Raw genomic sequence first — 27938 nt, 5'->3', positions numbered from 1 at the left:
TCTGACACAGAGACCGAACGGCTCCTATCAAGGGGTCCGGCACTCAATACTCCCAGAGCACCCCGGGACGTTGTGAGTCGGTGGGGGGAATACTCTGAGGACCTCCTCAATCCTACCAACACACGTTTGGAGGAAGCAGAGTCGGAGAGCTCGGAGACGGGGCCTCCCATATCTGGGGCTGAGGTTGCTGAGGTGGTCAAAAAGCTCCTCGGTGGCAAGGCCCCAGGGGTGGATGAGGCCCGTCCTGAGTTTCTCAAGGCGCTCTGCATGTTGTAGGGCTGTCTTGGCTGACACGCCTCTGCAGCATCACGTGGACATCGGGGACAGTGTCTCTGGACTGGCAGATCTGATAGGTAGTGTGTTCCAACGAGGGTGTGTACCAACTACAGGGGGATCACACTCCTCAGCCTCTCTGGTAAGGTCTATTCGGGGGTACTGGAGAGGAGGATCCGTCGGATAGTCGAATCTCGGATTCGGAGTCTTTTGATGAGAATACTGTAGATGGTAGAATATTCAAGTTTTTGCAAATGACATTGACAAACGTTATTCTGAAATTACTCCACTCCTTTCATACCCAACCACGTTACTGACATGTTGCCAATAACATAACTGGCTGTAACATGTGCCGCCAGCTGTTTGTTTTTAGCACCACTTACATTTCCAGCCTTTCATTTCATTCATTTTTTTTTTAAAGCGTGTTGCTGACATCAAATTCAAGAAAAGTAGTGAAACGTCTCACTTTTATGTGTGTTCTGTTGTGAATAAAATATTCATTTGAGTTTTGCAAATCATTGAATTCAGTTATTTCTATTTTACACAGCATCCCAACTTTATTGGATCTGTGTTGAATGCCTGACAATCAAAGGTGGTTTTGTGGTTGTATATCCAGACCATTATTTGATTGAAGCTTTCATTTGATTCAAACCAGAAGTACAATTCCAATAAGAGAATTTTTTTTTTTTCTAATTTTCACTTTGATATGCAGCTGCTGCCCTGGTGGACCCTTCGTTACATCAACCTGCACCAGCAAATCCTGGAGGCCCGATCTCCACAGCTTCTGAGTTTGGCCCAATGCAGTATGGACAAAGGTTTGTAGACACAAACGAGTTTTTCTTCAGTTTTGAGCAGCTATGCACACACAGCCAAGTCACTCTGAATGGAACTTCAGCAGGCTGACACTCATTTCAGTGAGCAGTCTCCTCCTGCTCTCTGTAGTTACTCTTTTTTTTTTTTGTATATGTTTGCAAGATGGTGACGTAATCAGTGTGCTTCTCATCTGAAGTCAGTTGGGATGGGCTTCATCCCCAAATAACTTTCTACAGTATACAGAGGGTACAGAGAATCAGGAGATAGATGAACAGAATTGTCATGTTTAAATTGTGTTTTTCTTTTGCCCCACGTCTACCCTGTTTATGTATGTGCACATGATCAGCTGTGGGAACAATGCCTGGAATTGTTGAAGGAGAATTATTCTGTAGATTTGGATCACAGTGATAAATTTGTTCAAAGACTAATTTCGGCCTCAGTATTTGAATTTTAAAAAAAAAAAAGTACTTTCTCTTTTCTGCTGTTGATGTCCCAGCAGGAGTCTTACCAGAGGACATATTTGAGATATTTGTGTAATTATCCTTTTCCACATTTTGGTGTTCTGGTTGCTAGAGTTTATTGTTTGAGTGCAGAGAGTTGATTTGTTGTGGTGCATTCTTTTACTTGGCAGTTAACAGGGTGTGCAGAGAGAGAGAGCAATATGTTCTGGATACAAAACAGTCTGATCCATATTCCAGCGACGCAGTCTACCACACAATCTTACCAATGCCGTTAGAAGAGCGGTGTGGTGGAAGCTGTGAAGCACATGCAAATGGGTTTTCCCCCTGTGCTACACCACTTTGTGGAGGTGCTGCAATTATGTCTGGCTTTTTTTTTTTTGCATTTGTTTGGTGCTCAGTAGATAAAGTGATGACAGCTTAATTTCCTCAATTCTTTTCAATCACAGTGTTCATTAGGGGTTGAACAGCTTTAATTGTCAGTACTTGCTTTATTTTATTTATTTGGTTGTGTCTAATTCTTTAAAGCATTCAAAGACTAGTTGAATTACACAGAGCGTGACAAACTCACAAGCTTCTTTTTAATTTATCTGGTAGCCGTTAAAAGGTTTCGGAAGAATCAATTTGTCCTTCAAGACTAGCATAGCTTAGGGAATTGTTTGATGGAAAACAGACTCCTATGAATATCTCCAAATATTGGCGATTGATTTAAAAAACAACAACTATTTATTCATTTGCTTATAATTTTACAAGGGAACATTCAAAAGGAATATTCTGATGAAAAGGCAAAAAAGTAAAAGAAAAAAAGGCCAGTTGTAGCAGTTAACTATTTTCAGATGCATCCACTAACATTTAAAAAGCCTAATGTGGCCACTCACCATCTACTAGATTTCGCTGTCCAAGCCTAAAAGATTGGAGAGGCTGGTGAGCACACAGGTTAGGAAATGGCTCCGTTTACCAAGATGTCTTAGCAGCGCAAGGCTGTACAGGACTAGAGCCCTCTACCTACCATTATCACGCCCTGTGGAGGAGTACAAATGTGCCAAAACAAGACGAGGTATGACGCTCAAAGAGTCCAGAGATCCCATTTTAAGAGGTGCTTCACCAACTATAGGACTGGGAGGAAATGGAATGCTGCCACAGCGATGGAGGAAGCAATGACTCTTCTCAGATACCAAGACATTGTGGATAATGTCCAGCATGGCAGAGAAAGACTTGGGTTGGGTACAGCACTCACCAATTGGCACAGGGCTTCACCCAAGGAAGTGGTGGAGAAAGTGCGACACCAGGAGAAAGCAGCCAGGTGTGCCAGAGCAGTCCCGCAAGACAAGCAAGTCCGCTGGATGAAGTGGGATGGAGTGGAACAACATAAGATCAAATGGAGTGACCTGTTGAGCATGGAAGCAAACAGAATAAGCTTAATCATCAGAGCCACCTCTGCTGTTCTGCCCTCTCCAACCAATCTCCAGCTCTACCTCTGTGCAGCTCCAGCAAGCCTCAAACACATCCTGGTGGGTTGTAAGATAAGCTAGATGCACAAGGTAGATACACTTGGCGCCACAATCAAATTTTAAGGTGCTTGGCTGCCGCACTTGAAGACAAAAGAACATCAACCAAAACCACTCCTCTGAACACTCAGCCACAGATAACACAATTTATCCGAGAAGGAGAGAAACAGCAGACTAAGCCCTCCCCTTATTACGCAGGCCTACTACTGCAAGGGACTTGAAAATGTGTGTTGACCTACACCAAAAGCTCACTGTCCCATCTGAAATCGCAAACACCAACTTGCTTTCAGATCTGGTTCTCTGGTCCAGCTCCGGCCACTGCGTCTTTACCGTTGAGGCGACAAGAATTTGAAAAGAAAAAGGTACTACTACTTAGTTCTATTCAGGTGCACAAACCTAACACACCTCTCCAGCAGTCCCAGCAGTTCTCAGTGAACTGATAACCTGCGGAGGTGTGGAAAGCTAAATAACAGATACAGAACTCTTTCTCTGTCCTCGGTGAACAAATGAATCAGGACGTCTGGATCTCGTATTGGATCCATTTCACCTTCATCTGCAGGATGAAAATGGAGCAGAACAACTAGGTTCATTTACGCTCCCCTCTTTGAAAACACTTGTTGGTTAACACAAGTGCAATTAGCCTAGTGCAATTAGCCAACACATGAATGGCTGTGTCCAATTGTGCGCACAACATAAAATAAGGGGTGATGCCTGAAGCGTCAGCCATTCTCCTGTAAGGACATTCTTGGGTAAAAACTAGCGTGTCTACGTGCATGTGTCCACCGAGCAAGACCACTGAACAAGGCAAACCTGTCCTACTTGCCTCATCCATGTCGCTCTGGCCTCACCACCTGCTTTAAAATGTGCCTCAATCCCATTCCTGTTGTCTCCAGCTCGCATAGAAGGTTTCACACAACCAAACGCCACCGTAACCTTAACAACCTCCGCTCTCTAAAGCCCACTTCACTCTGTGACACGCCCTTGTCTGTGGGGTTGTGGAATTGCCAATCGGCGGTAAACAAAGCAGATTTCATTATGGCTTATGCCAACCACCTGTCTCTTGACATCCTGGCTCTCACTGAAACCTGGATTAAACCTGAAAACACAGCTACCCCGGCTGCACTTTCAACCAACCACTCATTCTCCCACACCTCTCGTACATCTGGGAGAGGTGGTGGAACAGGCATGCTCATTTCCAACAAATGGAAATACAACCAACCGCTACCTAATGCTAAATACAATACCTTTGAATACCACGCCATCTTGGTAACTGCACCGGTCAAAATTTATGATTGTCGTATATCGCCCACCAGGAGAACTCGGCGACTTTCTAGATGAACTAGACACCTTGCTCTCGTCTATCCCGGAGCATGACTGTCCCATTATGGTCCTTGGTGACATGAACATCCACCTTGACAGACCTAACTCTTCTGATTTTCTGATACTAATGCACTCGTTTGAGCTACAACCTCCGACCCATAAAGCTGGCAAAGTGCTAGATCTCATTTTCACAAGAAACTGTGCCACAGAGGCCCTGTCTGTCACACCTCTGCATTTTCTGACCACTATTTCATTCAGTTCAGAGTGAGTCTCCCGAGAAGACCATCTGCCTCTACTCCGATGGTTTCCTTCCACCACAATCGCCGCAAACTGTCGCCCACCCGCTTCTCCTCCGTTGTTGCCTCCGCTCTTCCAGCCTCCAGCACATTCTCCTCCCTTCAGGTTAATGGTGCCACATAGTCCCTTTGCTCTACACTGAGGTTATCTCTGGATAGTCTGTGTCCTCTATCCACCAAACCCGCCTGAGCCTCCCAGTCTCACCCCGGCTTAATGATACTCATGAGTGTTGCGCACCAATCTCAGAGCTGCCGAAAGGAAATGGCACAAGTCAAAAGATCCTGCAGATCTCGCTAAACTCCAGGTGCTACTGTCATCATTCGCATCCAGTGTTACTGATGCAAAAAAGTCTTTCTACATCAACAAGATTCATAGTACTACTGACAGCTGGAAACTTTATTCCACCTTCAAAACTCTACTTAATCATCCGGCACCTGCTACCAATCTAACAGCAGACACCTTTGCATAATTTTTTACTGACAAAGTGGCAGCTTTAAGCAAACAGTTTACTGAACCATGTACCACAAAATCTGCATGCAGAAGTCCTACTGCATCATTTTCCTCATTCCCCCCTCTCGCTCAGAGCAGTGTGTCTAAACTTCTTACATGTAGCCGTCCTACTGCATGCCCGTTGGACCCGTTCCCACTAATCTTTTCCAATCCATTTCTCCTACTGTAACTGTTGCGCATGTGAATTAATGCTTCAGTGACATCGGGCACATTTCCTACCATATTGAAGCAAGCTCAGGTTACACCGCTGCTCAAGAAACCTTCCCTCCCTCCAACTCATGTGGAGAATTATTGCCCGGTCTCTATCCTCCCGTTTCATCTAAAACTATTGAAAGGGCGGTCTTTAAGTAGGTCACTGATTACCTCTCACATAACAACCTCCTTGATCCAAACCAATCTGGATTTAAAACTGGACACTCCACCGAAACGGCCCTGTTGGCTGTGACAGAAGCCTTAAAGTAAACCAGAGCGACAGCTAAGTCCTCTGTACTTATCCTGCTCGACTTATCATCTGCATTTGATACTGTCAACCACAGTATCCTTCTGTCCATACTCTCTGGCATGGGCATCACAGGGAGAGCACACTCCTGGTTTGAATCATACCTCACTGGTCGGTCCTTCAAAGTATCCTGGCTTGGTCACACTTCTGCAGCGCACCACCTTGCCACAGGGGTCCCCCAAGGCTCAGTACTGGGACCTCTTCTCTTTGCCATATACACCACCTCACTGGGACAGATCATCCGATCACATGGCTTCTCATACCTATGTTATGCTGATGATACCCAGCTCTATCTGTCATTCCCACCTGACGACCACACGGTCTCAGCACGGATCTCAGACTGTCTCTCTGACATATCAACATAGATGAAAGCCCATCACCTCCAACTTAACCTCCCAAAAACTGAACTACTTGTCTTCCCAGCCAAACCAACCATACAACACAGCATCTGCATCCAAACTGAATCCCTATCTCTTGCTCCATCAAAGGCAGCTAGAAACTTGGGTGTCATGATTGATGACCAACTAACCTTCAAAGATCACGTTACCTCAGCTGCTCATTTATGCTGCTTTGCATTGCATTACTGGTCTCCCAGCCTGTGCTGTGAAACCTCTGCAGATGGTCCAGAACGCGGCGGCGCGTCTGGTCTTCGATCAGCCTAAAAGAACACACGTCACCCCTCTGTTCATTGAACTCCACTGGCTACCCTTAGCTGCCCGCATCAAATTCAAGTCCCTGATGTTAGCTACAAAGTGCTTAATGGAATAGCTCCCATCTACTTGAATGCTCTTGCAAAGGCTTATGTCACAACTCAGTCCTTCCGGTCGTCGCAGGATTGTTGTTTAGCAGTGCCTACACCACGCCTAAGACAATCCAAACTCTTTTCACGTGTGGAATGACCTACCGAGCGCTACCAGAACAGGGAAGTCCCTGTCTATCTTCAAGAAACTCATGAAAACCCAACTCTTCAGAGAGCATCTCCTGTCCTAGAACTTACCGTGTACTTCCCTAACTCCTCTATCTCTGCACTTTATTTTTCTGTCACCTCTGACAGAGTCGGACTAGTAGGTTCCTTCTATGTAGTTTGTTAGCTTTTTATATAGCTTGTTATATTTTCATTTGTAAGTCACTTTGGATAAAAGCATCTGCTAAATGCATAAACATAAACATGTACGCGGAGTGGTGTGCACTGTGAAGATCAACTTCCGGTCACGGAAGCATCAGAATCTGTGAACGCACGTGTGTGTTAACGCACAACAGCATTTGACAGACGGTGACAGACAGACGTGCACATGCTGCTTCATACGTACGCAGTGTAGCCAAATTATATATCGCCGGCACACAAAGCACCAACAATATATATTTATAGCGGACACACGTAGCGTGATGTGATAAGATATAAGGATTTATCCAAAAGTTCTCACTATCTGAATAAGCCTTATTTTACCTCGTTTTAGGGCACCACCTTCAATAGAAGGAAAAATACAGAATCTTACGATTCTGGTATGTTAAATTAATAATCAATTATTAATTAATAACTAATAAATTCCAGTCTCATATAGTCGCTACTCGTGAATTCTCGTTTTGTTGGACTCACACATACGTAAAGAACACATACACAAAAACCGATTGATTTTATATATGTATATCTATGAACCATTTATTAAAAATGATATGACCAAAGACATGAACCTTAAGACAACAGCAGAAATGCTTTGAATATGGATGATTATATAAGAAACACTTAGTGAATTGAAAAGAACTAAGGGGAGGGGATGGATGGATACCGGAATAATTCAAGTAGTCAAGCTTTGTGACTATTTGAATTTAGAGGCTATCAACTTGGATTAATTTATCCTTTTAACAGCAAATTCTCTCGACACCCACCGTATACCGTCTGAAATGTAAGAACAGGGCAGATCTTACGGTTAGGTCAGCTCCGAACCACAGGTAATCGCCAGCGGGTCCAACTGGGTCTCTCTCGGTTCCGTGTCTCGCGGCCTTCGTTGTGGTGGGACTGGACCGGTCGCTTTCCTGCGCCGGAGAATGGCTTCCTTCTGGTAGCTCGGAAGACGAACGGGGTGGTGTGTCGGAATTCACCGCAAATAATGATAAAACTGTCCAAGGGTCGAGTTGGTTTTGGTTGCTGACCAACTCTGATGAGGTGAACTTAAATTCACCAAAGACTGACAAAAAGGTTGACAAGCTTAACGCTGGCTCCTTTTGGTGATCAAAAATCGGTGAGGAAGCTGCAGCAGCAGAGTTTAAAACGTGCTATAGAGAGGAGACAGGATGACGGATGAACAAAAACGCAAAATGTATCTTTCTACTACATTCTTCCCTTTCTGTCTTTGTTCGGACCTTCTTCTTCCATCTCATCTTCCTCTCCTGCCATTTCCAAAGACTCTCTGCCAGACTCTCATTCCATCAATTAGAACTCTCTGCTCTTCATCTTCTCTACTGATCTGGACCTTCAATATTCTCTCCCAATATTCTGTCAATATTCTGACTTTTCCTCGCGGTTTCCGGAGTTTGATTTGCCGAGGCGGGGCATGACGTAGGCCTACGCTACACTTTCAGCCAATGGTATGCCTGAAACTGTTGTGACGTCTGCCTGGGCGTATTTTGTAAGGCGACCTGCAACGAGCGTGCCTCAAAGCAACTTGACTCCTGCATTCCTCCTGAACATTTGTTCAGAGAATTCTAAAAACACCATAACTTGTTAAGATATAAAGGGTAAAGATATAGCATAGACTTAGGATATAAAGACATCAAAAACAACATAACATAACATAACATGATGGTTATGAGTCTCAAAATTCAGATGGATATCTGTAAACTTATGACGTATGAATAACGAACCAAACAATGTTATTTTCCTGTGTTAAACACAGAATACAATAAGAAACAGCTGAAGCATTGGTTAACACTTGCATTATTTCATATAAATGTCACATGTCATATGCCAGTTGTTGACTTAGTTTTGAGTTTAACTATTCAGTACTACGAACCACTCGGGGGCAATGTGGCTCCATAAGCTGATTAGTCATTTTCCAAAATAATAATATCTTACGTATCGTTCCACGTACGATCATGAAAAAGGTATTAAAATGCAGCTTGTGATATCACTGAGAACATGAAAGAACTTGTACAAAGATATAAAGCACATTTAATACAGTTTCAAGGTTCAGTTAAAAAGTGATTTTGGGTGAGATCCTTTTGAGAGGTCCATGCTGCGACTGTCTCTGGCTTGAGCCAGAGTCAGGGCAAACTGTCACCATTGTTTACTTTGAACCATATAGGGTCGGAAGGGTCCTGTTCTGGTTTTCCCCAATACTCCTCCTGCGAGGGTCCGTTGTTTGTTCCGTTTAGTTAGCACTAAGCTATTAATGCATTTACCTAAATTTATGGGACAGGTCTGTGGAAAGAGGCGCTGAGAAAACTCCCCCAAAATGCTTTCGTGGGCAAAGGTGGTTGTAAATTTCTCTTCTTTGAGGTAGAATCCCCCATCTGGTATTTCCACACTGACCGTCCCCACAAAAGAATATTGCAGTCATTTAAAGTCTTAAGTTTGTATTAAATTCCACACTTGAGTTCGCTACATATCCCCCATTCAAATCGGATCTGGACTCGTGGCAGCTCCGAATAGAAGGTGAAGAACTCCAGTGTGTCCGGGTCGGATGGTAGCTGGAACTTTCAAGAGGGCTACAGTGGGTGTCTCGAGACAGCTTAATACAATTCTGGCACTACGAAGGCTATAAGGCAAAAAGGTTATAAACTACACCTGGTTAAGATAGTTCACCTATGTGAAGAATGTCTAATATCTAAAGATAATGTTCATAAGTAAAGGTTTCTAAGCCTAAATAATTTCAAATGGAAACATCCTAGGAAAAAATATGAAAATTTCTTCTGAGAAAGAAAAAGCAACGTTAGGGGAGAGGTTTACTCATTGCTAGAGTCTCGATTTAGGATGTGGTATTGTCGATAGTTAGGATATGAGCATGTTTACTACCTGAGTGTGAGCATATTTGCAGGACCTTGCACGGACAGTAATGTGTAACATACTTATCGTGGTGGTGGTCCTGAACAGAACTCCACTTTACAGCAGTAACGAGTGACATCCTAACAGAAAAAGAAATCCATGGTGGAAGCCGTTGTCAGTCTTTCAGCACTAATTTGCTTTTCATTCCAAAGTAGACCAGTTTCCCCCATTTCTAGCTGTCACATGGGTGAAATAAGGTAAGTCTGAATGTGATACCAGATGATGATGGACTGAACATTGCAATTTTGAACACTGAGGTGTTCTTGATCCAATTGTGAGGCATCCTGATACTACAGAGTAGTTTTATCAATTCAATTCAATTCAATTTTATTTATATAGCGCCAGATTACAACAATTGTCATCTCAAGGCACTTAAGTAATATAGTCCAATTCAAGCCAATTGGAATTCAATTAATTGTAATCGTAATCCAATTAATTCATATAGAGCCAATTCAAAAAATTAATATCCTAGCTGAGGAAACCAACAGATTGCACCGAAACGTGTCTTCAGTCCAATCTCCCGTCCTGAGCGTGCCTGTGGCAACTGTGGAAAGGAACGACTCCCTTTTAACAGGAAGAAACCTCTGGCAGAACCAGACTCAGGAAGGGTGGCCATCCGCCTCCACCAGCTGGGGTTTGAGAAGACAGAAAAGAGGGAAAAGAGGGGGGAAAAACACCATAACGCCATTCAAAGGATATCTGTTGGAACAGGGAAACATAGGTTAATAATCACAATAATGTCACATGTACATAAAATCAATTTTGAAATTAAACAGGGGAAAAAGAGAGCAAAGTGAGGAAAGGTGTGACAGATGAGGTCCCCCAGCAGTCTAAGCCTATAGCAGCTTAACTATGGGATGTTTCAGGATTACCTGAGCCATCCCTAACTATAAGCTTTATCAGAAAGGAAAGTTTTAAGGCTAATCTTAAAAGTGGAAAGGGTGTCTGCTTCCCGGACATTTACTGGCAGCTTATTCCACAAGAGAGGGGCCTGATAACTGAAGGCTCTACCTCCCATTCTACTTTTAGAAACTCTGGGAACAACAAGTAAACCTGCAGTTTGGGAGCGAAGTGCTCTGTTAGGAAAATATCTTACAATTAAATCTTTAAGATATGATGGAGCTCGGTCATTAAGAACTTTATATGTGAGAAGAAGAATCTTAAATTCTATTCTGAATTTAACAGGGAGCCAATGAAGAGAAGCTAAAACTGGAGAAACATGATCTCTCCTGTTAGTTCTCATCAGAACTCTGGCTGCAGCATTTTGGATCAGCTGGAGGCTTTTCAGAGAATATGTGGGACAGCCCAATAATAAGGAATTACAGTAGTCCAATCTTGAAGTAACAAATGCATGGACTAGTTTCTCTGCATCACCCTGAGACAGGATGTTCCTGATTTTAGCAATATTACAAAGGTGAAAGAAGGCAGTCCTAGAAACCAGTTTTATATGTGCGTCAAATGATAAATTCTGGTCAAAAATAACTCCAAGGTTCCTCACTGTAGAACTAGAAGCCAAGGAAATACCATCTAGAGTAACTATATAACTAGACAATTTCTCCCTGAAGCGCTCAGGTCCAAAGAGAACAACTTCAGTTTTGTCTGAATTTAAAAGCAGACAGTTCTGAGTCATCCAGGTCTTTATGTCTTTAAGACAGGCTTGTAGTCTGACCAACCTGTAGGTTTCATCTGGTTTCATAGATAAGTACAGCTGAGTATCATCAGCATAACAATGGAAATTTATGCCATGCTGTCTGATAATGTTACCTAATGGAAGCATGTATAAAGTAAAAAGAATCGGTCCAAGCACAGAACCCTGAGGAACTCCATGACTTACTCCAACGTGTGAGGAAGATTCTTCATTTACAAGAACAAACTGGAATCTATCAGATAAATATGACTTAAACCAGCCTAATGCAGTTCCTTTAATCCCAATAACATGTTCAAGTCTCTGTAACAGAATGCTGTGATCGATCGTATCAAATGCAGCACTGAGATCCAACAGGACAAGCACAGAAACAAGTCCGCTATCAGAGGCTAAGAGGAGATCATTGGTAACTTTCACCAGTGCTGTTTCTGTGCTATGATGTACTCTGAATCCTGACTGAAACTCTTCAAACAGATTATTTCTATGTAAATGATCACAAAGTTGAACTGCAACTATTTTTTCAAGAACTTTGGACAAAAAAGGGAGATTGGATATAGGTCGATAATTAGCCAACACTTCTGAATCAAGAGTAGGTTTTTTAAGTAAAGGTTTAATTACAGCAACCTTAAAAGTCTGAGGTACATATCCTATCAACAAAGACCGATTGATCAAATCCAATATGGAAGTGTCAATTAAGGGGAAAACCTCCTTGAACAGTCTGGTTGGGATTGGGTCTAACATACAAGTTGATGGTTTAGAAGAGACTATTGCTGTTGTTAGCTCAGAGAGATCAACTGGACAGAAGCTGTCTAAATACAATTCAGGTTCGAAAGATACTTCTAAAGCTGCTCTACTTGATGATACATCAGTGATAATAATGGGATGGATTCCATTAATCTTCTCTCTGATAGAAACAATTTTATTGATGAAGAATCTCATGAAATCATCACTGCTGAGAGTTAAAGGAATACATGGCTCAACAGAGCTCGGACTCTTTGTCAGCCTGGCAACAGTGCTGAAAAGAAACCTGGGATTATTCTTATTCTCTTCTATCAATAATGAATAATAAGCGGTTCTAGCTTTACGAAGTGCTTTCTTATACGTTATTAAACTATCTTTCCAGACTAATTGAGACTCTTCTAAATTCGAGGAACGCCACTGTCTCTCCAGCTTTCTTGCACTCTGCTTTAAAGCAGCTGTGAATTATACCAAGGAGCCAACCTCTTCTGACTGATTACCTTCCTTTTCAGAGGGGCAACATTGTCCAGTGTTGTACGCATTGAAGCTGTAGTGCTGTCAACAAGAGAGTCAAGTTCTACTGGAGTAAAGTTTAGGTAGCCGTCCTCTGTCATATCTGCACATGGCAGTGAAGAAAAGGATGATGAAATCAACTCTTTAAATCTGGTTACAGCATTCTCTGACAGACACCTTCTATATGTAGAATTCTTCTCAGAAACCGTGTAGTCAAGTAATGTAAATTCAAAAGTTATTAAAAAATGGTCAGACAAGACAGGGTTATGAGGGAACACTGTTAACTGTTCACTCTCAATGCCATAAGTCAGCACAAGGTCAAGGGTATGATTAAGGCAGTGAGTAGGTCTGTGAACACTTTGACTAAATCCAATAGAGTCTAATATAGAATTAAAGTTAATATTTAGGCTGTCATTTTCAACATCTACATGAATATTAAAGTCACCCACTACAATGACTTTATCTGTACTCAGCACTAACTGGGATAAAAACTCTGAGAATTCAGACAGAAACTCAGAATAAGGGCCAGGTGTACGATACACAACAATGAACACAAGAGGTTTTTGTGATTTCCACTTTGGGAAAAACTGAGAATCAGAGATTCAAAAGAGCTAAAACTAATCTTGGGTCTAGGACTGATTAGTAACCCTGATCTGAAGATAGCTGCCACTCCTCCTCCTCTGCCTGTGGTTGGAGGAACATGAACATTTAAATAGTCAGAGGGAGTTGATTCATTAATGCTAACATGATCCTCCTGCTGCAGCCAGGTTTCTGTAAGACAAAATATATCAATATGATGATCACAGATCAAATCATTCACTAACAGAGACTTCAAAGGGAGAAATCTAATATTCAGCAAACCACATTTAATAGTTTGATGTTTTTGTTCAGTTAAAGTTTTTGTTTAAATTTTTTTTGCACAAGAGGATTTGCTCCTTTTGTGTTTTTTGATTGAGGGGGGGCAGCATCAGGTGGGAAGCCGCAGAGAAGTGTGTAAGACTACAACTCTGCATCCTGGTCTCAACCCTGGGTTGTCATGTTTTTGGATGACTAATAAATTTGTCCATATTTCTAGAAATGAGAGCCGCTCCTTCCAAAGTGGGATGGATGCCGTCTCTCCTCACCAGACCAGGTTTTCTCCAGAAAGATTGCCAATTATCTATGTAGCCCACGTTGTTTGCTGGACACCATCTAGACAACCAGCGATTGAAGGAGGACATGCGGCTAAACATGTCATCACTGGTCAGATTTGGCAGGGGTCCAGAGAAAACTACGGAGTCCGACATTGTTTTAGCAAAATTACACACCGATGCAACATTAATTTTAGTGACCTCCGATTGGCGTAACTGGGTGTCATTACCGCCGACGTGAATAACTATTTTACCGTATTTACGTTTATCCTTAGCCAGCAGTTTTAAATAGGATTCTATGTCGCCCGCTCTGGCCCCTGGAATGCATTTGACTATGGTCGCTGGTGTCGCTGGTGTCGCTAATGCCACGTTTCTGACTATAGAGCTGCCAATTACCAGGGTTTTGTCCTCAGCGGGTGTGTCGCTGAGTGGGGAAAATCTATTAGAAACGTGGACAGGTTGATGGTGAACCACGGGCTTGACTTTAGGACTATGACTCCTCTTCCTGACAGTCACCCAGCCACTCTTAAGTCCCGGCTGCTCGGGATCTGCTCGGGGACGACTAACAGAGCTAGCTACGCTAGGTGGCTCCGCACTGACTAAAGGGGCCTGGCTCGCTATCGGGTGGTTTTCAACAGTGCAGAGCCGAGCTTCCAATTCAGAAAGCCTTGCCTCCAAAACTACAAAAAGACTACATTTGTTACATGTACCATTACCACTAAAGGAGGCAGAGGAGTAACTAAACATCTGACACACGGAGCAGGTGAAAGCAGGAGATAGAGGAAGAGAACTGGTAGCCATGCTAAGCTAGAGAACCAGACACACCGCTAAAAAGTGAAAAATAAAAACTAAAGATCTGTAAGAGTGAGCGTTAGAATATAACAAGTATGGGATAGAGTTAACTATGCAAGATGTGTAAATTATAGGGAGAAATAAGGTGATTATTAGTAGTTCAAGAAGAGCGAGAACTGTCACAGTGCACACACAAAGCAACAGGAAGTGATGCAATACGTCTTACCGCAAAGCAAAGCCGTCGCTGGTATCAAGATTGTGTCAATAATATTTTGAGTGTAAGCTTCTTTGCTTCCTTTAAGAAGATAGCTATGGTTAAAGGTTTGTTGCTTAGTGCTACTAGACTGTTGGTTGGAGTGTATGGTCCTACCTCCAGGAACAGGCTAGCATTTCTAAGTCTCTGTTAGCATAGTTGGCCACAGCAGTGTTCTCATGTTTTGTTATTTTCTTCCCTTTTAACAGAAGACTTTTCAGGGTATCGCTATCATCTTGACTGAGGGCACTTATTTCACTCGACCATTGCTGAGATTCTGTGTGGTCCTCGTCAGTGAACCTGTTCATCTCAGTTGCCTTCTGATCTGGTGATGGTTGTGACCATACAGTACGTGATGGTTTGTAGCGAGACCGATGTCTATAAGGGCACTTGCGGTTTTGAGCAGACTGCTCGTCATGTCGGTTTTGAAAAGACATGCCTCTCTGGGAGTTTGACTGAACACTGTGGTATTCAGTATGGCAGTAAGTCGGTTCATGGCGGGGCCATGAGGGTTTGGAGTAGTTAGGTTTGAAGTCTTTCTTGGACTGTTGTGATCGTGACCAGTGGGGGACCTCTTCTGGAGGTCTGCCACTTTGTCTGTCCTCGATCTCCGGGGACCAAGAACCTGTGTTCTGGGTCAGTGCGGTGATGTGTTCTGGCTGTTTGGCCTGTCTATGTTTCTGGAAACCTAAAGTGGCCCATTCACGTAGCTGCTGAGTTGTAGCAGTGTGAGGGTTAGCTATAACGCCTAAGTGATAGCTGGTATCCAGATGGAGGTTTTGAATGAAAAGAGTTTTCTCATGTCTTCCTCCATTCCTACCTCATTGCGGAAACCAAAATAGGCCTTAAGGAGACGGTAATAATACTGCTGAGGCAGCTCATTCCTTCCCTGTTTAACCATCATAGCAGAGCTTAAGCCAGACTGGGTCAACTCGTCTGAAAACTCTCGTTCAAGAGTTTGGCAGAGAAGTTGATAGTCATTCCGTATGTAATCAGGTTGACATTCAATGAATCTACTGACCTCGCGGCTGGATGTAACCTTAATCAAGTAGAATTTGTCATGAACGGATGCATTTGGGAACCTTCGCAGATAGAAATCAATGTCGTTCAAATATGCTCGGGTGTCGTGTGGTATCCCAGGAGTGGGTTCAAACCTGGCTCTTGTAAGCCCCTTACTTGTCGGGAAAAGGGTTCCTCCTGTCTCCCCGGGGGAAACCATCCAGTGTCAAAGGACTGAAGTAGGCCTCTCTTAACACCTTCTGATTTATCTGATAGGTGTTCCAGCTGTTGATGAACTGTGTTTTGTTCATCTTTAGCTTTGCCTAACTGTTCTTTCAACGGCTGCCTTTGTTAATGCTTAACATCGAGATGTTCATCATAAGCTGGAACTTTGACTGTTAAATCCTGCACTCTCTGCAGGACCACCTGGAGGGATTGCTGGGACTCTTTCTGTACTCGGTCCACCTTTTCCAGTTGAACTTGGGTTGAAAACAACTGCTGTTGGCAGCTCTGAAGTGCCTGTTCAAGCTTGTTGTTGTTTTCATTCAGTTGAATGATTTCTTGGTTTGAGTTGTCAACCTGTGTTGTTAACTCTGTTACCTGGGCAGTAGTTTGGCTAGATGCCCTCTCAGTGACTTCAAGTCAGTGTTGGAGGAATTTGGCTTCCTCCTGTAACTGTGATATTTCCTGTGACCAGGCTTTAAGTTTGCCAGTGGCTTGTTCCATTACTTGGTGTGCGTGTTTAAAGAACACCACAGCTAAGCTACTTAATCTCTTGGTCAGAGATTCTTCTTTGCCCATTTTAGCTTTTGTCTCAGCTAATGGCTTTAAACTGAATGGTTCAGTTTCAAGGGTTTTGATGCTTCTTGTCTTCGTGGCATAACTCAGGATCATCTTTTCTGCTAAGTCCAACATCCTGTTTCCACTTGACTCAAAGTGAGAGGGGTTTTATTCACCAAAGTGACACGAAGAACCAGTAGCAATAAAAGACCCTGCTTTTACTCCTCATTTCACCAGCATCTGAGCAAGCTAAGAAGCAAATGAACACACCACAAAAACAACATCCAACTGCCATCCAGGATGTACAGGCTGGTTTAAGACAACCTCGTAGAAACACTGTTTTAGCAGAATTAAATCACTATTTGTGGTGAAAAACCATGTACAATTCTGGCACTGGTGAAAATGTGATGGCATCCGTGCAAGTGTGAACTGAATTATCAAAGTTAAGTGCTGTAAAACCAAAGACTCTTGCATCATATAACATGAGCATAAGTGCACAGTTTTCACGGAAAAGTGGTTCTCTGCACTACTTTCTCTCCTCTGAAAAGTTAGTATAAACAGTCCATTGGTATTAGGTACACATTTATTTCAGTTTATACAAGTACAGCGTGAAGAATGTTGTAAGTGCACTTGAATATAAAACATTGATGTGATGTCAGTGTTGGCCAGCCGGAGAATTGGGAGGGGGGGGGCAGTTGGACTTGGGCATAATACTTAAAATCATAGCTTAACTAAAGTGTTTGGAAGTGCCAAAGTACAATATATAGAGAGGAGATACACTGAAGAGGCACCTCTTTAACATCATGTTAGTCATTTGAAGTGCTGAAATGGCAATGATTAACAGATCATTGGAGCTTTTAAATATTTAAAACCTGGAAGGTTGCAAGTTCCGTTTTATTTAAGGGATGTACAATAGGACAGTACTTATTGTTCAGCTATATGACAAAGATTTTGCAGGACCAGCAAAGGAGCCTAAACCAGCTAATTAAACCCCCTTCCTGTACACATGAATACATGCCTGTGAGCTATATACCTCTTCCTAGATTAAAATTTAGGAACGAGCAGTTTTGTGCCGCTGTGAGAGAGAAAAATACCTCAAATTAGTTTTTTTCTTTTTGTCAAAAATTTTCTATTATCTTCATGCGAGTGTTAATGCCTACCTTCGCCAAAAAACGCATGAATGTTACGTGTAGTCACTACGAGTGGTGTGATTACAGGCGTTCAGCAGTGATCACGCGTGAACGTGAATGGGGGACCATTAGTAAGCTTGTTTTATGGTTGCACTTGACGTCAAAATGACGTATTTCCGCCTGGCGCGTAGTCATGCACCGGTCACAATTTGTAACTTGCCGCGTGCGGAGAACGACAAACCGGATGGACCAATTCGAAAACAGGCTCAGCAAGGACATGCATCTGTACAGGCACCTGTACGACACTGCTCTGAAACAACATAGTAACCACATCAATCGCCAGGGGGTCCAACTGGGTCTCTCTCGGTTCCGCGTCTCGTGGCCTTCGTTGTGGTTGCGTGGAACTTTGGGGAACGAGAGAGAGTTCTGTAAGAGTGATTGGAAGAAGCTACAGGACAGATATGTGAAAGCCTGAAAGGCAACGATAATTCCCAAGTGTGTCCATTGCTTCCGCTATAGGTGCAAACTCTGACAGAAACAGTGCCGTTAACATTTGTTCCACATCTCTGCGTAGTGAAACATGAGTCTCTTCCTGCCCCAAACAAAGATTAGTTCACAAGAAAGTATTCCGACTATGTGCGCCATTCCGACTGATCGATAAGTTGTGCACACCTCAAGTTAATCCAATACAATGAGCTGGACCATGTGAACACACTTTTAGGAAATGCTGGAAATAATGCTAATAATTTGTTGGATACAGTTTTCAGCAGATGATTAATACAAGTGTCCACATGTCCACATAGCATTTATTTCTTGCAGAAACATTCTGGCCGGGAGATGAGTAGCGCTGTCTCCCAGCGCCACACCAATCTGCTGTCAGAAGTTCTGACACCTATGATGCACGGGCATTTGATGCCTTTGCTGCATTGTGGAAGTGTTGATTTCTGGTGATTGCCCTATGAAATCACGCATCCGTTGTTCGGAAAAGGGATATTGATCCAGGCTCAACAATTTATACTTCTGCATTAAAAGGCTACTGTATACCAGCTAAGTTTTAATCATAAGATTAAGGTTATAGCTATCTCATGCCTCCATGCAATTTAACTACAAGCTAGAACTACACCGTCAGCGGAAACGCCGTCAGCGGAAACGCCGTCAGCGGACCTGCAGAACTGTATTTGTCGGTTTATGTTTCTGTTGCATGTTTCTTCTGGCAGTTGTTGGGAGCGAAGACTAAATTACGACTGCTTCAGACTTTCAGGAAACTAAGCCTCTTGCAAACCATCTGCCCTCCATGATTGTGTCAGTATGAATTAATGACTTTGACGACAGTGGCTCCACAGCAATGGTTTTGTAATCGATAACCACAATAGACCAAAATAGCACAAAGTTACATGAGTACACTTCCAGAACTATGTCTCCATTTAAAAAAAACTAAAATGCTGCATGCAGTCTATAGCACCTAATGAACTGACTGTGTACCACTACGGAAGTGTCATCAGTAGCTGATCACAACTTACATTAGTACTTATGATATGACTCTCATAACCTCTTCACTGACTGTGAATTTAGTCCAACACACCAGCCTACATATCTGGAAAGACTTGTGGTTCAAAAGATAAAAAATGTCAACCCTGTGACTGACTGACATGGTTGCCAACACACAAAAACCAAAAGACCAAAGTCTGAGTATTTTCTGGTGATGGTGATAATTCGATGATCCAAATAATTATGACCAACTTCCTAATATACTATTGGTCCCTTATGTGCTGTCAAACCAGCTCTGAGCTTTCAAGACCTGGACTTTACCACAATTTGCATTATAGATATCCCCTGTTCCACCAGATTTAGCTTAAATAAATTGGTCTGCAGAACTTGATGAGGTGATCCATGTATTTGAATCAGATGTGTTAGAGCAGAGACACTACTAAAGGCAGTGGGCTCCCATGACCAGGATTTGGAATAATTGCTCTAAACAACCTTTAAAGGTGCCTTTTGCTGTGCGACTGGGAGTGTAGTCTCTAAATGTGTGCTACATTTAAAGCTCCTCTGTTCTGTGTTGTGTCAGCTCATCTAGCCATGTGCTGGTGCATGCAAGTCCCTGGTTTTCACTATTTTTTTTTTTTTTTCAATTCTTGTAATATCCATCAGTATCAACACGTTTTCTTTGCCTTGTACTCAACAGCTCACAAAACTTCCAATGAGTCCTTTTCCTGCAGTGAGAAACTGCCAGTTGTAAAGGTGACTCAGACATATTGCATGTAAATCTGTATGCCCTATTCCTGTGTCTGGTGCCGTCAGCCCTGGCGTTGCTTCATGAATGTTGATTAGGGATGAAAGTGTATAATTTCTGATCAGCTCCTCTGAGCTTTGTTTCGCCTGACAGCCTCAGCTGATTATGTCTATTTGTCAGAGCTGAATTAATAATCAGATCATCGAGATCATCATGGGGAAGGGAGAGGGACATGCACAAGTCAGAGGGTGGTCACAACTTTCCCCCTCCTCAACATTACCTCCAATCTAGTTTTATCTTTTGAGGAGTCACCTCAATGCTTTTGGTCTTTCAGTTGAGAATGTTTGTTTGTTGCTTGTTATGTTACTGTCTACTGTTAGCGATATCTCTACCATGCCTGATATCTGATATCAATTGCACTTTATCTTCTAGTGTGTTGTAAGTCTCAATACAGTTATATATCTTAGTTGTATGTCAAATTTTAACTCGTGCACATTTGGAGTTAGATAAACAAAATTTCAGTCTGCTTGCAATGTACTGTTGTAAAGCTTGATTGACAGTAAAGTTCACTTTGACTTTGACTTTGACTTGAGGCTGTGAGGACTGCAGCAGTTCTTAGCTTTCTTAGACACCATTTATGCACTGCTTAATGTTTTAGGCTCTTTAGATATTCAGACTCTTTAGATATTCCAGGAGACATTTCATAGGTCCTCGATTCAGTCCACATCAGCACACTATGCGCAGATATACAACCACATGTTTAAAGTAACATCTTAGGCCACAAGAAGACTAAGGAGTTCTGCAGTGGTATTTGCCCTGGTTGGATTATACAAAGAGACAGAATACGTCTTAAAACTGCCTTAAACCTCAGATGATTTGTCACGTTTTCCAAGATGCTTGGGAAGATCTGCATGCCAGGTGCTTGAAAAAGTGTGTTGAGGAGAACTAGTCTTCTTTAAACGCAAAGTTACTATTTGAGGGAGTTGGATTCTTACAAGATCACATCTTATGCTTGTGGGTACTTCACAGTATCTCAGACCACTGCATTTCCAATGTTGGGATTTAAGTGAGCTTTTGGTAAAAAAAAAAAAAAGAAGTAGTAGCTGGCCCAGACATTGTTAGCATTGGAATGTATTTCCTCACTGAAAGTAGATCATAAAACAACTCGGAGGGCTTTTCTTGTTGTTCTGATTGATAAAAGTTCACCCATGGTAAATTTGATCACCTGCTTGGCATTTGTGGTGAGGCAGGAAGACCTTGTAGATGTATGCACACACACACACAGCATTTTTATGCTCACTGCATAAATTCAAGACATTATCTTAGAAATAGTGATTGATTGTGTTTCTTATGGTCTTTTCAGTGCTGAAATGCCAGTCTGTGTTATCAGAGCAGAGGAGCCTGACTATCCAGTTCCACCTGGAGTGTGTGTACACTAGTCTGACTTACTATGAGTATGAGGCAGCCAAGGAACACATCAAAAAGGCCCAGGAGCTCTCCGGGCTCCACATCAACATGACTGGTACGTAACATACTATGAGCCAATGCAAACTGTACACCATGAAGACTGAGAGTGTAGATATTTATGACACTGAATGGACTGAAGGATGCATGACCTCACTCACTGAAATCTTAATCTAGGTGCTCTTGGCAAACGGACCCGTTTCCAGGAGAAGTATTTGGCTCAGCTCATCCTTGAGGTCAAAAGAAAGCAGGGCGAGCCTGATCAGATGTTTGATGAAGCCAGCCCCACCCCCACACCACAGGCCAAACTACCTAAGGTAAAGGCTTTTCATGTCATCTTCCCAGTGTTGTTTTCTGATGCCTCCTCTCCCTCTTGGGCTGTTCGATATAACTTCAGAATCAAGATTAAGATGCAGGATGCAAAATAAGAGCATATAAAATAAGGCACATAAAAAATTATATTATACCAATATAATATTGTACGAATGTAAAATGATCTTCTCAAAGATTTGAAGTCATACTCCTGAGTGGCTTAGAGCAGAGAGAAAATATATTTCCAATATCCTGCTACTCAATTCTTCATATGTCCCCTAAGAGCAGTTTTACCTCCAACACATTTTCCTAAGACCTGCATCTATGTTGCTTTGACATCCAGACATGTTCATGTGTGGATCCCTAGCCTGTCAGCAGCACATGAAGAATCATGAAGCTGTACTGTTGATGTCCAGTGTTATCAGTGTGAAACTGTGCTCATACCAGACCACTTCAAGCTGTAGCTTCAACAGCTTTGCTTGAAAAGTTTAGGAATAGCACTCATTGTTTGTAAGGTGATTATATTTTACTTTTTCATTTAGAAATACCTCTTTACCAGAATAAAGGGATGGTTCAAGCTTACTGAAGTGGGTTTGTGCGAAGGTCAGACCGCTCTCTAGTTGAAGAAGCAGGGAGGACTTCTCATGAAGGAGCAAAGCTAACAGCTGCTCAAAGCAGGGACCAAAGAGGAGATCTAAAACAGCATTTCATGATGGTTGTTGTTTCTTTTTGCACAAAGCGTCACTGTTGATGCGCCTAGCGTATCCTGCTGCAGATCAGCCGAAATATCTTCCTCCTGGGCATTTCGTCTGCAAAGATTTACAAGATTGTACAAGTTTGTATTTTTCCAGGTTGTTTCAATAAAGCAACATCCCTTTTGTCAGATAGACAGTGAGGTTATTTGCTGATCAGGTTCCACCCATTGCAGCAATAGCATTCAGGGTTTGATTGGAATACAATGAGAACACCACACCAGCAGGTAGCTCGGGTTCTCTCTGAAGCATCTTCTCTTTCTTTCTGCTCTGTCACTCTCTTCTATAACTCTTTATCAGTTGTACTTCTGGCTGGTACAAATATCCTCTTACCCCCCCCAAAAAAGCCATGTGGTCATCTTTGCTTTTTTAATAACAAATTTTTACTGTCTCATTTTGGAATTAGACCAGCGGAACTGAGTCACAGCTAATCAGCAGCACAATACACAAGGCAGCTCCAGTGCACGCAGTGATGTGGAGCAACACGAGCATTGTTTGGCTAAGGAAGTCTGATTGCAACAGTGTTGTGTTGTTAAAAATGTACAATGTAGCGTCTGCTGAAATGCTATGAAATGTTTGAGTTGTTTTAGAAGGGGAAGATTCTTCTACTTTTCTTTGGTCCCTGCTCTGAGCAGCTGTTAGCTTTGCTCCTCCATGAGAAGCCCTCCCTGCTTCTTCAACTAGAGAGCGGTCTGATCACTGCTCACTGCAGATAAGGTAAGATCTTCTCATGTTAACCTGACACTATCTCATTTCAAAAGACCTCAACTATCCCTTTAAATGTCAGGCACAAATCTCAAGTTTATTACAGAGGTCTCAGGGCAAACCGTTTGTCATTTGTTATGTTGGCAACTACCTGATTACAAAATTATCAGATGGTTGTCACTAATACAGGTAATATCTGCTTCTTATTCCACAATTTCATAGATAGCTTTTGGTCTTTTGTGTTGGATGATGCATATGAAACATCCAATCAAATCTCATTCTGACAGGAGTCCTGCATTTCAGGAGCGGTCCAGTCTCTGGTTCTGGTTCGGCTTGAAGGCACCTGATGCGGTGTCTCCCCTTTTGCAGAATGATGCGGGCAAGTGGCTGAGTGGCTTTTGAGCGGGGTCGAGTCAAAATTGTGTTTTCAAGTAAACTTGGTCAAAAAAAGGGAATTATTGGTTAAGTCTGCCCCGTGGATTTTGCTTAGGAAATGAGCGTCTCATAAAAGTAACAAAAATAAAAGAAGGGAAATCTAAGTAGAGGGTAAATAAGAGGCTCAAGAAACCTTCCCTCCCTCCAACTCATGTGGAGAATTATCGGCCGGTCTCTCTCCTCCCGTTTCTGTCTAAAACCATTGAAAGGGCGGTCTTTAAGCAGGTCACCGATTACCTCTCACATAACAACCTCCTTGACCCAAACCAATCTGGGTTTAAAAGTGGACACTCCACCGAAACGGCTCAGTTGGCTGTGACAGAAGCCTTAAAAGAAGCCAGAGCGACAGCTAAGTCCTCTGTACTTATCCTGCTCAACTTATTGGCTGCATTTGACAGTCAACCACAGTATCCTTTTGTCCATACTCTCTGGCATGGGCATCACAGGGAGAGCACACTCCTGGTTTGAATCATACCTCACTGGTCGGTCCTTCAAAGTATCCTGGCTTGGTCACACTTCTGCAGCGCACCACCTTGCCACAGGGGTCCCCCAAGGCTCAGTACTGGGACCTCTTCTCTTTGCCATATACACCAACTCACTGGGACAGATCATCCGATCACATGGCTTCTCATACCAATGTTATGCTGATGATACCCAGCTCTATCTGTCAGCACGGATCTCAGACTGTCTCTCTGACATATCAACATGGATGAAAGCCCATCACCTCCAACTTAACCTCCCAAAAACTGAACTGCTTGTCTTCCCAGCCAAACCAACCATACAACACAGCATCTGCATCCAAACTGAATCCCTATCTCTTGCTCCATCAAAGGTTGCTAGAAACTTGGGTGTCATGATTGATGACCAACTAACCTTCAAAGATCACGTTACCTCGGTTGCTCATTCGTGCCGCTTTGCATTACTAAACATAAGAAAGATCAGACCATACCTAACACAACATGCCCCCCAGCTCCTGGTGCAGGCCATGGTCATCTACCGCCTTGACTACTGCAATGCTCTTCTAACTGGTCTCCCAGCCTGTGCTGTGAAACCTCTCCAGATGGTCCAGAACGCGGCAGCGCGTCTGGTCTTCGATCAGCCTAAAAGAACACACGTCACCCCTCTGTTCATTGAGCTCCTCTGGCTGCCCGCATCAGATTCAAGTCCCTGATGTTAGCTACAAAGTGCTTAATGGAACGGCTCCCATCTTCTTGAATGCTCTTGCAAAAGCTTATGTCACAACTCGGTCCCTCCGTTGGTCCCAGGATTGGCGTCTAGCAGCTCCTACACCACGCCTAAGACAATCCAAACTCTGTTCATGTGTCGTCCCACGATGGTGGAATGACCTACCGAGCGCTACCAGAACTGTCTATCTTCAAGAAGCTCCTGAAAACCCAGCTCTTCAGACAGCATCTCATATCCCAGCACTTACCTTGTACTTCCCTACCCCCTCTATCTTTGCACTTTATCTTTCTGCACTTCCTTCTATGCCTGCACCCTATCTCTACTCTGTCACCTCTGACAGAGTCGGACTAATGAGTTCCTTCGATGTACTTTATTGTTAGCTTTTTATATAGCTTCATTTGTAAGTCGCTTTGGATAAAAGCGTCTGCTAAATACATAAACATAAACGTAAAAGGGAAAAAGGAGTCTAGAGTCTGAAAGTGTAAAATAAACTACAACTGAAACAAACAAAATAAAATGAAACTAACGACTGGGAAGAAAAGACTCAAACTAGACTGAAAAACAAAACTAAACTTCACTCAACTAACTTGACTGGCAGCATGCTTCGCTTTCACTGGCTAGGGCGGAGTTTGGTCACTGGTTTACATCCAATGAAATGGCGGTTTTGCCTGTGGGCGTCACAGAGGGGCTTTGATTCTTTCTGTGCGTTCCTGTGCGTTTCAGTACCAGCGTTTCTGTGCGTTTCAGTACCAGCGTTTCTGTGCGTTTCAGTACCAGTGTTTCTGTGTGTTTCAGTACCAGCGTTTCTGTGCGTTTCAGTACCAGCGTTCCTGTGCGTTTCAGTACCAGCGTTTCTGTGCGTTTCAGTACCAGCGTTTCTGTGTGTTTCTGTACCAGCGTTTCTGTGCGTTTCAGTACCAGCGTTTCTGTGTGTTTCAGTACCAGTGTTTCTGTGCGTTTCAGTACCAGCGTTTCTTTGCGTTTCTGTACCAGTGTTTCTGTGTGTTTCAGTACCAGTGTTTCTGTGCGTTTCAGTACCAGCGTTTCTGTGCGTTTCAGTACCAGCGTTTCTGTGCGTTTCAGTACCAGTGTTTCTGTGCGTTTCTGTACCAGTGTTTCTGTGTTTCAGTACCAGCGTTTCTGTGTGTTTCAGTACCAGTGTTTCTGTGTTTCAGTACCAGCGTTTCTGTGCGTTTCAGTACCAGTGTTTCTGTGCGTTTCTGTACCAGCGTTTCTGTGTGTTTCAGTACCAGCGTTTCTGTGTGTTTCAGTACCAGCGTTTCTTTGCGTTTCTGTACCAGTGTTTCTGTGCGTTTCAGTACCAGCGTTTCTGTGCGTTTCAGTACCAGCGTTTCTGTGCGTTTCAGTACCAGTGTTTCTGTGCGTTTCAGTACCAGCGTTTCTTTGCGTTTCTGTACCAGTGTTTCTGTGCGTTTCAGTACCAGCGTTTCTTTGCGTTTCTGTACCAGTGTTTCTGTGTTTCAGTACCAGCGTTTCTGTGCGTTTCTGTACCAGTGTTTCTGTGTGTTTCAGTACCAGCGTTTCTGTGTGTTTCAGTACCAGCGTTTCTTTGCGTTTCAGTACCAGCGTTTCTGTGTGTTTCTGTACCAGTGTTTCTGTGTGTTTCAGTACCAGTGTTTCTGTGTGTTTCAGTACCAGCGTTTCTGTGTGTTTCAGTACCAGCGTTTCTGTGCGTTTCTGTACCAGTGTTTCTGTGCGTTTCAGTACCAGTGTTTCTGTGCGTTTCAGTACCAGCGTTTCTGTGCGTTTCAGTACCAGCGTTTCTGTGTGTTTCAGTACCAGTGTTTCTGTGTTTCAGTACCAGCGTTTCTGTGCGTTTCTGTACCAGTGTTTCTGTGTGTTTCAGTACCAGCGTTTCTGTGTGTTTCAGTACCAGCGTTTCTGTGCGTTTCTGTACCAGTGTTTCTGTGTGTTTCAGTACCAGCGTTTCTGTGTGTTTCAGTACCAGCGTTTCTTTGCGTTTCAGTACCAGCGTTTCTGTGTGTTTCTGTACCAGTGTTTCTGTGTGTTTCAGTACCAGTGTTTCTGTGTGTTTCAGTACCAGCGTTTCTGTGTGTTTCAGTACCAGCGTTTCTGTGCGTTTCTGTACCAGTGTTTCTGTGTTTCAGTACCAGTGTTTCTGTGCGTTTCAGTACCAGCGTTTCTTTGCGTTTCTGTACGTTTCTGTACCAGTGTTTCTGTGTGTTTCAGTACCAGCGTTTCTGTGCGTTTCTGTACCAGTGTTTCTGTGTTTCAGTACCAGCGTTTCTGTGCGTTTCAGTACCAGCGTTTCTGTGTGTTTCAGTACCAGTGTTTCTGTGTTTCAGTACCAGTGTTTCTGTGCGTTTCAGTACCAGCGTTTCTGTGTGTTTCAGTACCAGCGTTTCTGTGCGTTTCTGTACCAGTGTTTCTGTGTTTCAGTACCAGCGTTTCTGTGCGTTTCAGTACCAGCGTTTCTGTGTGTTTCAGTACCAGTGTTTCTGTGTTTCTGTACCAGCGTTTCTGTGCGTTTCAGTACCAGCGTTTCTGTGTGTTTCAGTACCAGCGTTTCTGTGCGTTTCAGTACCAGCGTTTCTGTGCGTTTCTGTACCAGTGTTTCTGTGCGTTTCAGTACCAGCGTTTCTGTGTGTTTCAGTACCAGCGTTTCTGTGCGTTTCTGTACCAGTGTTTCTGTGTTTCAGTACCAGTGTTTCTGTGCGTTTCAGTACCAGCGTTTCTGTGTGTTTCAGTACCAGTGTTTCTGTGTTTCTGTACCAGCGTTTCTGTGCGTTTCAGTACCAGCGTTTCTGTGTGTTTCAGTACCAGCGTTTCTGTGCGTTTCTGTACCAGTGTTTCTGTGTTTCAGTACCAGCGTTTCTGTGCGTTTCAGTACCAGCGTTTCTGTGCGTTTCAGTACCAGCGTTTCTGTGCGTTTCAGTACCAGCGTTTCTGTGCGTTTCAGTACCAGTGTTTCTGTGTGTTTCAGTACCAGTGTTTCTGTGCGTTTCAGTACCAGCGTTTCTGTGTTTCAGTACCAGCGTTTCTGTGCGTTTCTGTACCAGTGTTTCTGTGCGTTTCAGTACCAGTGTTTCTGTGCGTTTCAGTACCAGCGTTTCTGTGTGTTTCAGTACCAGCGTTTCTGTGTTTCTGTACCAGCGTTTCTGTACCAGTGT

The 27938-nt window shown here is 43.1% G+C and overlaps 2 protein-coding genes across 2 annotated transcripts in view; one reads left to right on the top strand and one right to left on the bottom strand.

Annotated features, from left to right (window-relative positions):
* ttc27 (tetratricopeptide repeat domain 27) overlaps nucleotides 1–27938 on the top strand; it is a 98127-nt gene that overhangs the window by 19674 nt on the left and 50515 nt on the right. Inside the window, exons 5-7 of the mRNA XM_072391570.1 lie at nucleotides 986–1088; nucleotides 21297–21455; nucleotides 21575–21714. Of these exons, the coding sequence (XP_072247671.1) occupies nucleotides 986–1088; nucleotides 21297–21455; nucleotides 21575–21714 (402 nt within the window). The remainder of the gene's footprint in view (nucleotides 1–985; nucleotides 1089–21296; nucleotides 21456–21574; nucleotides 21715–27938) is intronic.
* LOC140313330 (uncharacterized) lies at nucleotides 10522–15616 on the bottom strand. Its single transcript, XM_072391397.1, has 3 exons — nucleotides 15612–15616; nucleotides 14909–15550; nucleotides 10522–11549 (listed from the first exon to the last, which is right to left on the bottom strand). The coding sequence occupies exons 1-3, from the start codon at nucleotides 15614–15616 to the stop codon at nucleotides 10604–10606; spliced, it is 1593 nt and encodes a 530-aa protein (XP_072247498.1). The 3' UTR covers nucleotides 10522–10603.

The sequence above is a fragment of the Leuresthes tenuis genome, unplaced genomic scaffold, assembly GCF_036924035.1.
Source record: "Leuresthes tenuis unplaced genomic scaffold, fLeuTen1.0.hap1 SCAF_8, whole genome shotgun sequence".
NCBI lineage: Eukaryota > Metazoa > Chordata > Actinopteri > Atheriniformes > Atherinopsidae > Leuresthes > Leuresthes tenuis.
Note: the sequence above shows the minus strand (reverse complement) of the source record. Positions and strands in the feature narration are given on the sequence as shown.

Coding starts and splice junctions, on each gene's coding strand:
- LOC140313330 (XM_072391397.1), bottom strand. Junction 11,550..14,908: donor ATGCTAGCCTGTTCCTGGAG/GTAGGACCATAC, acceptor CGTTGGAGTAAG/TCATGGAGTTCCTCAGGGTT.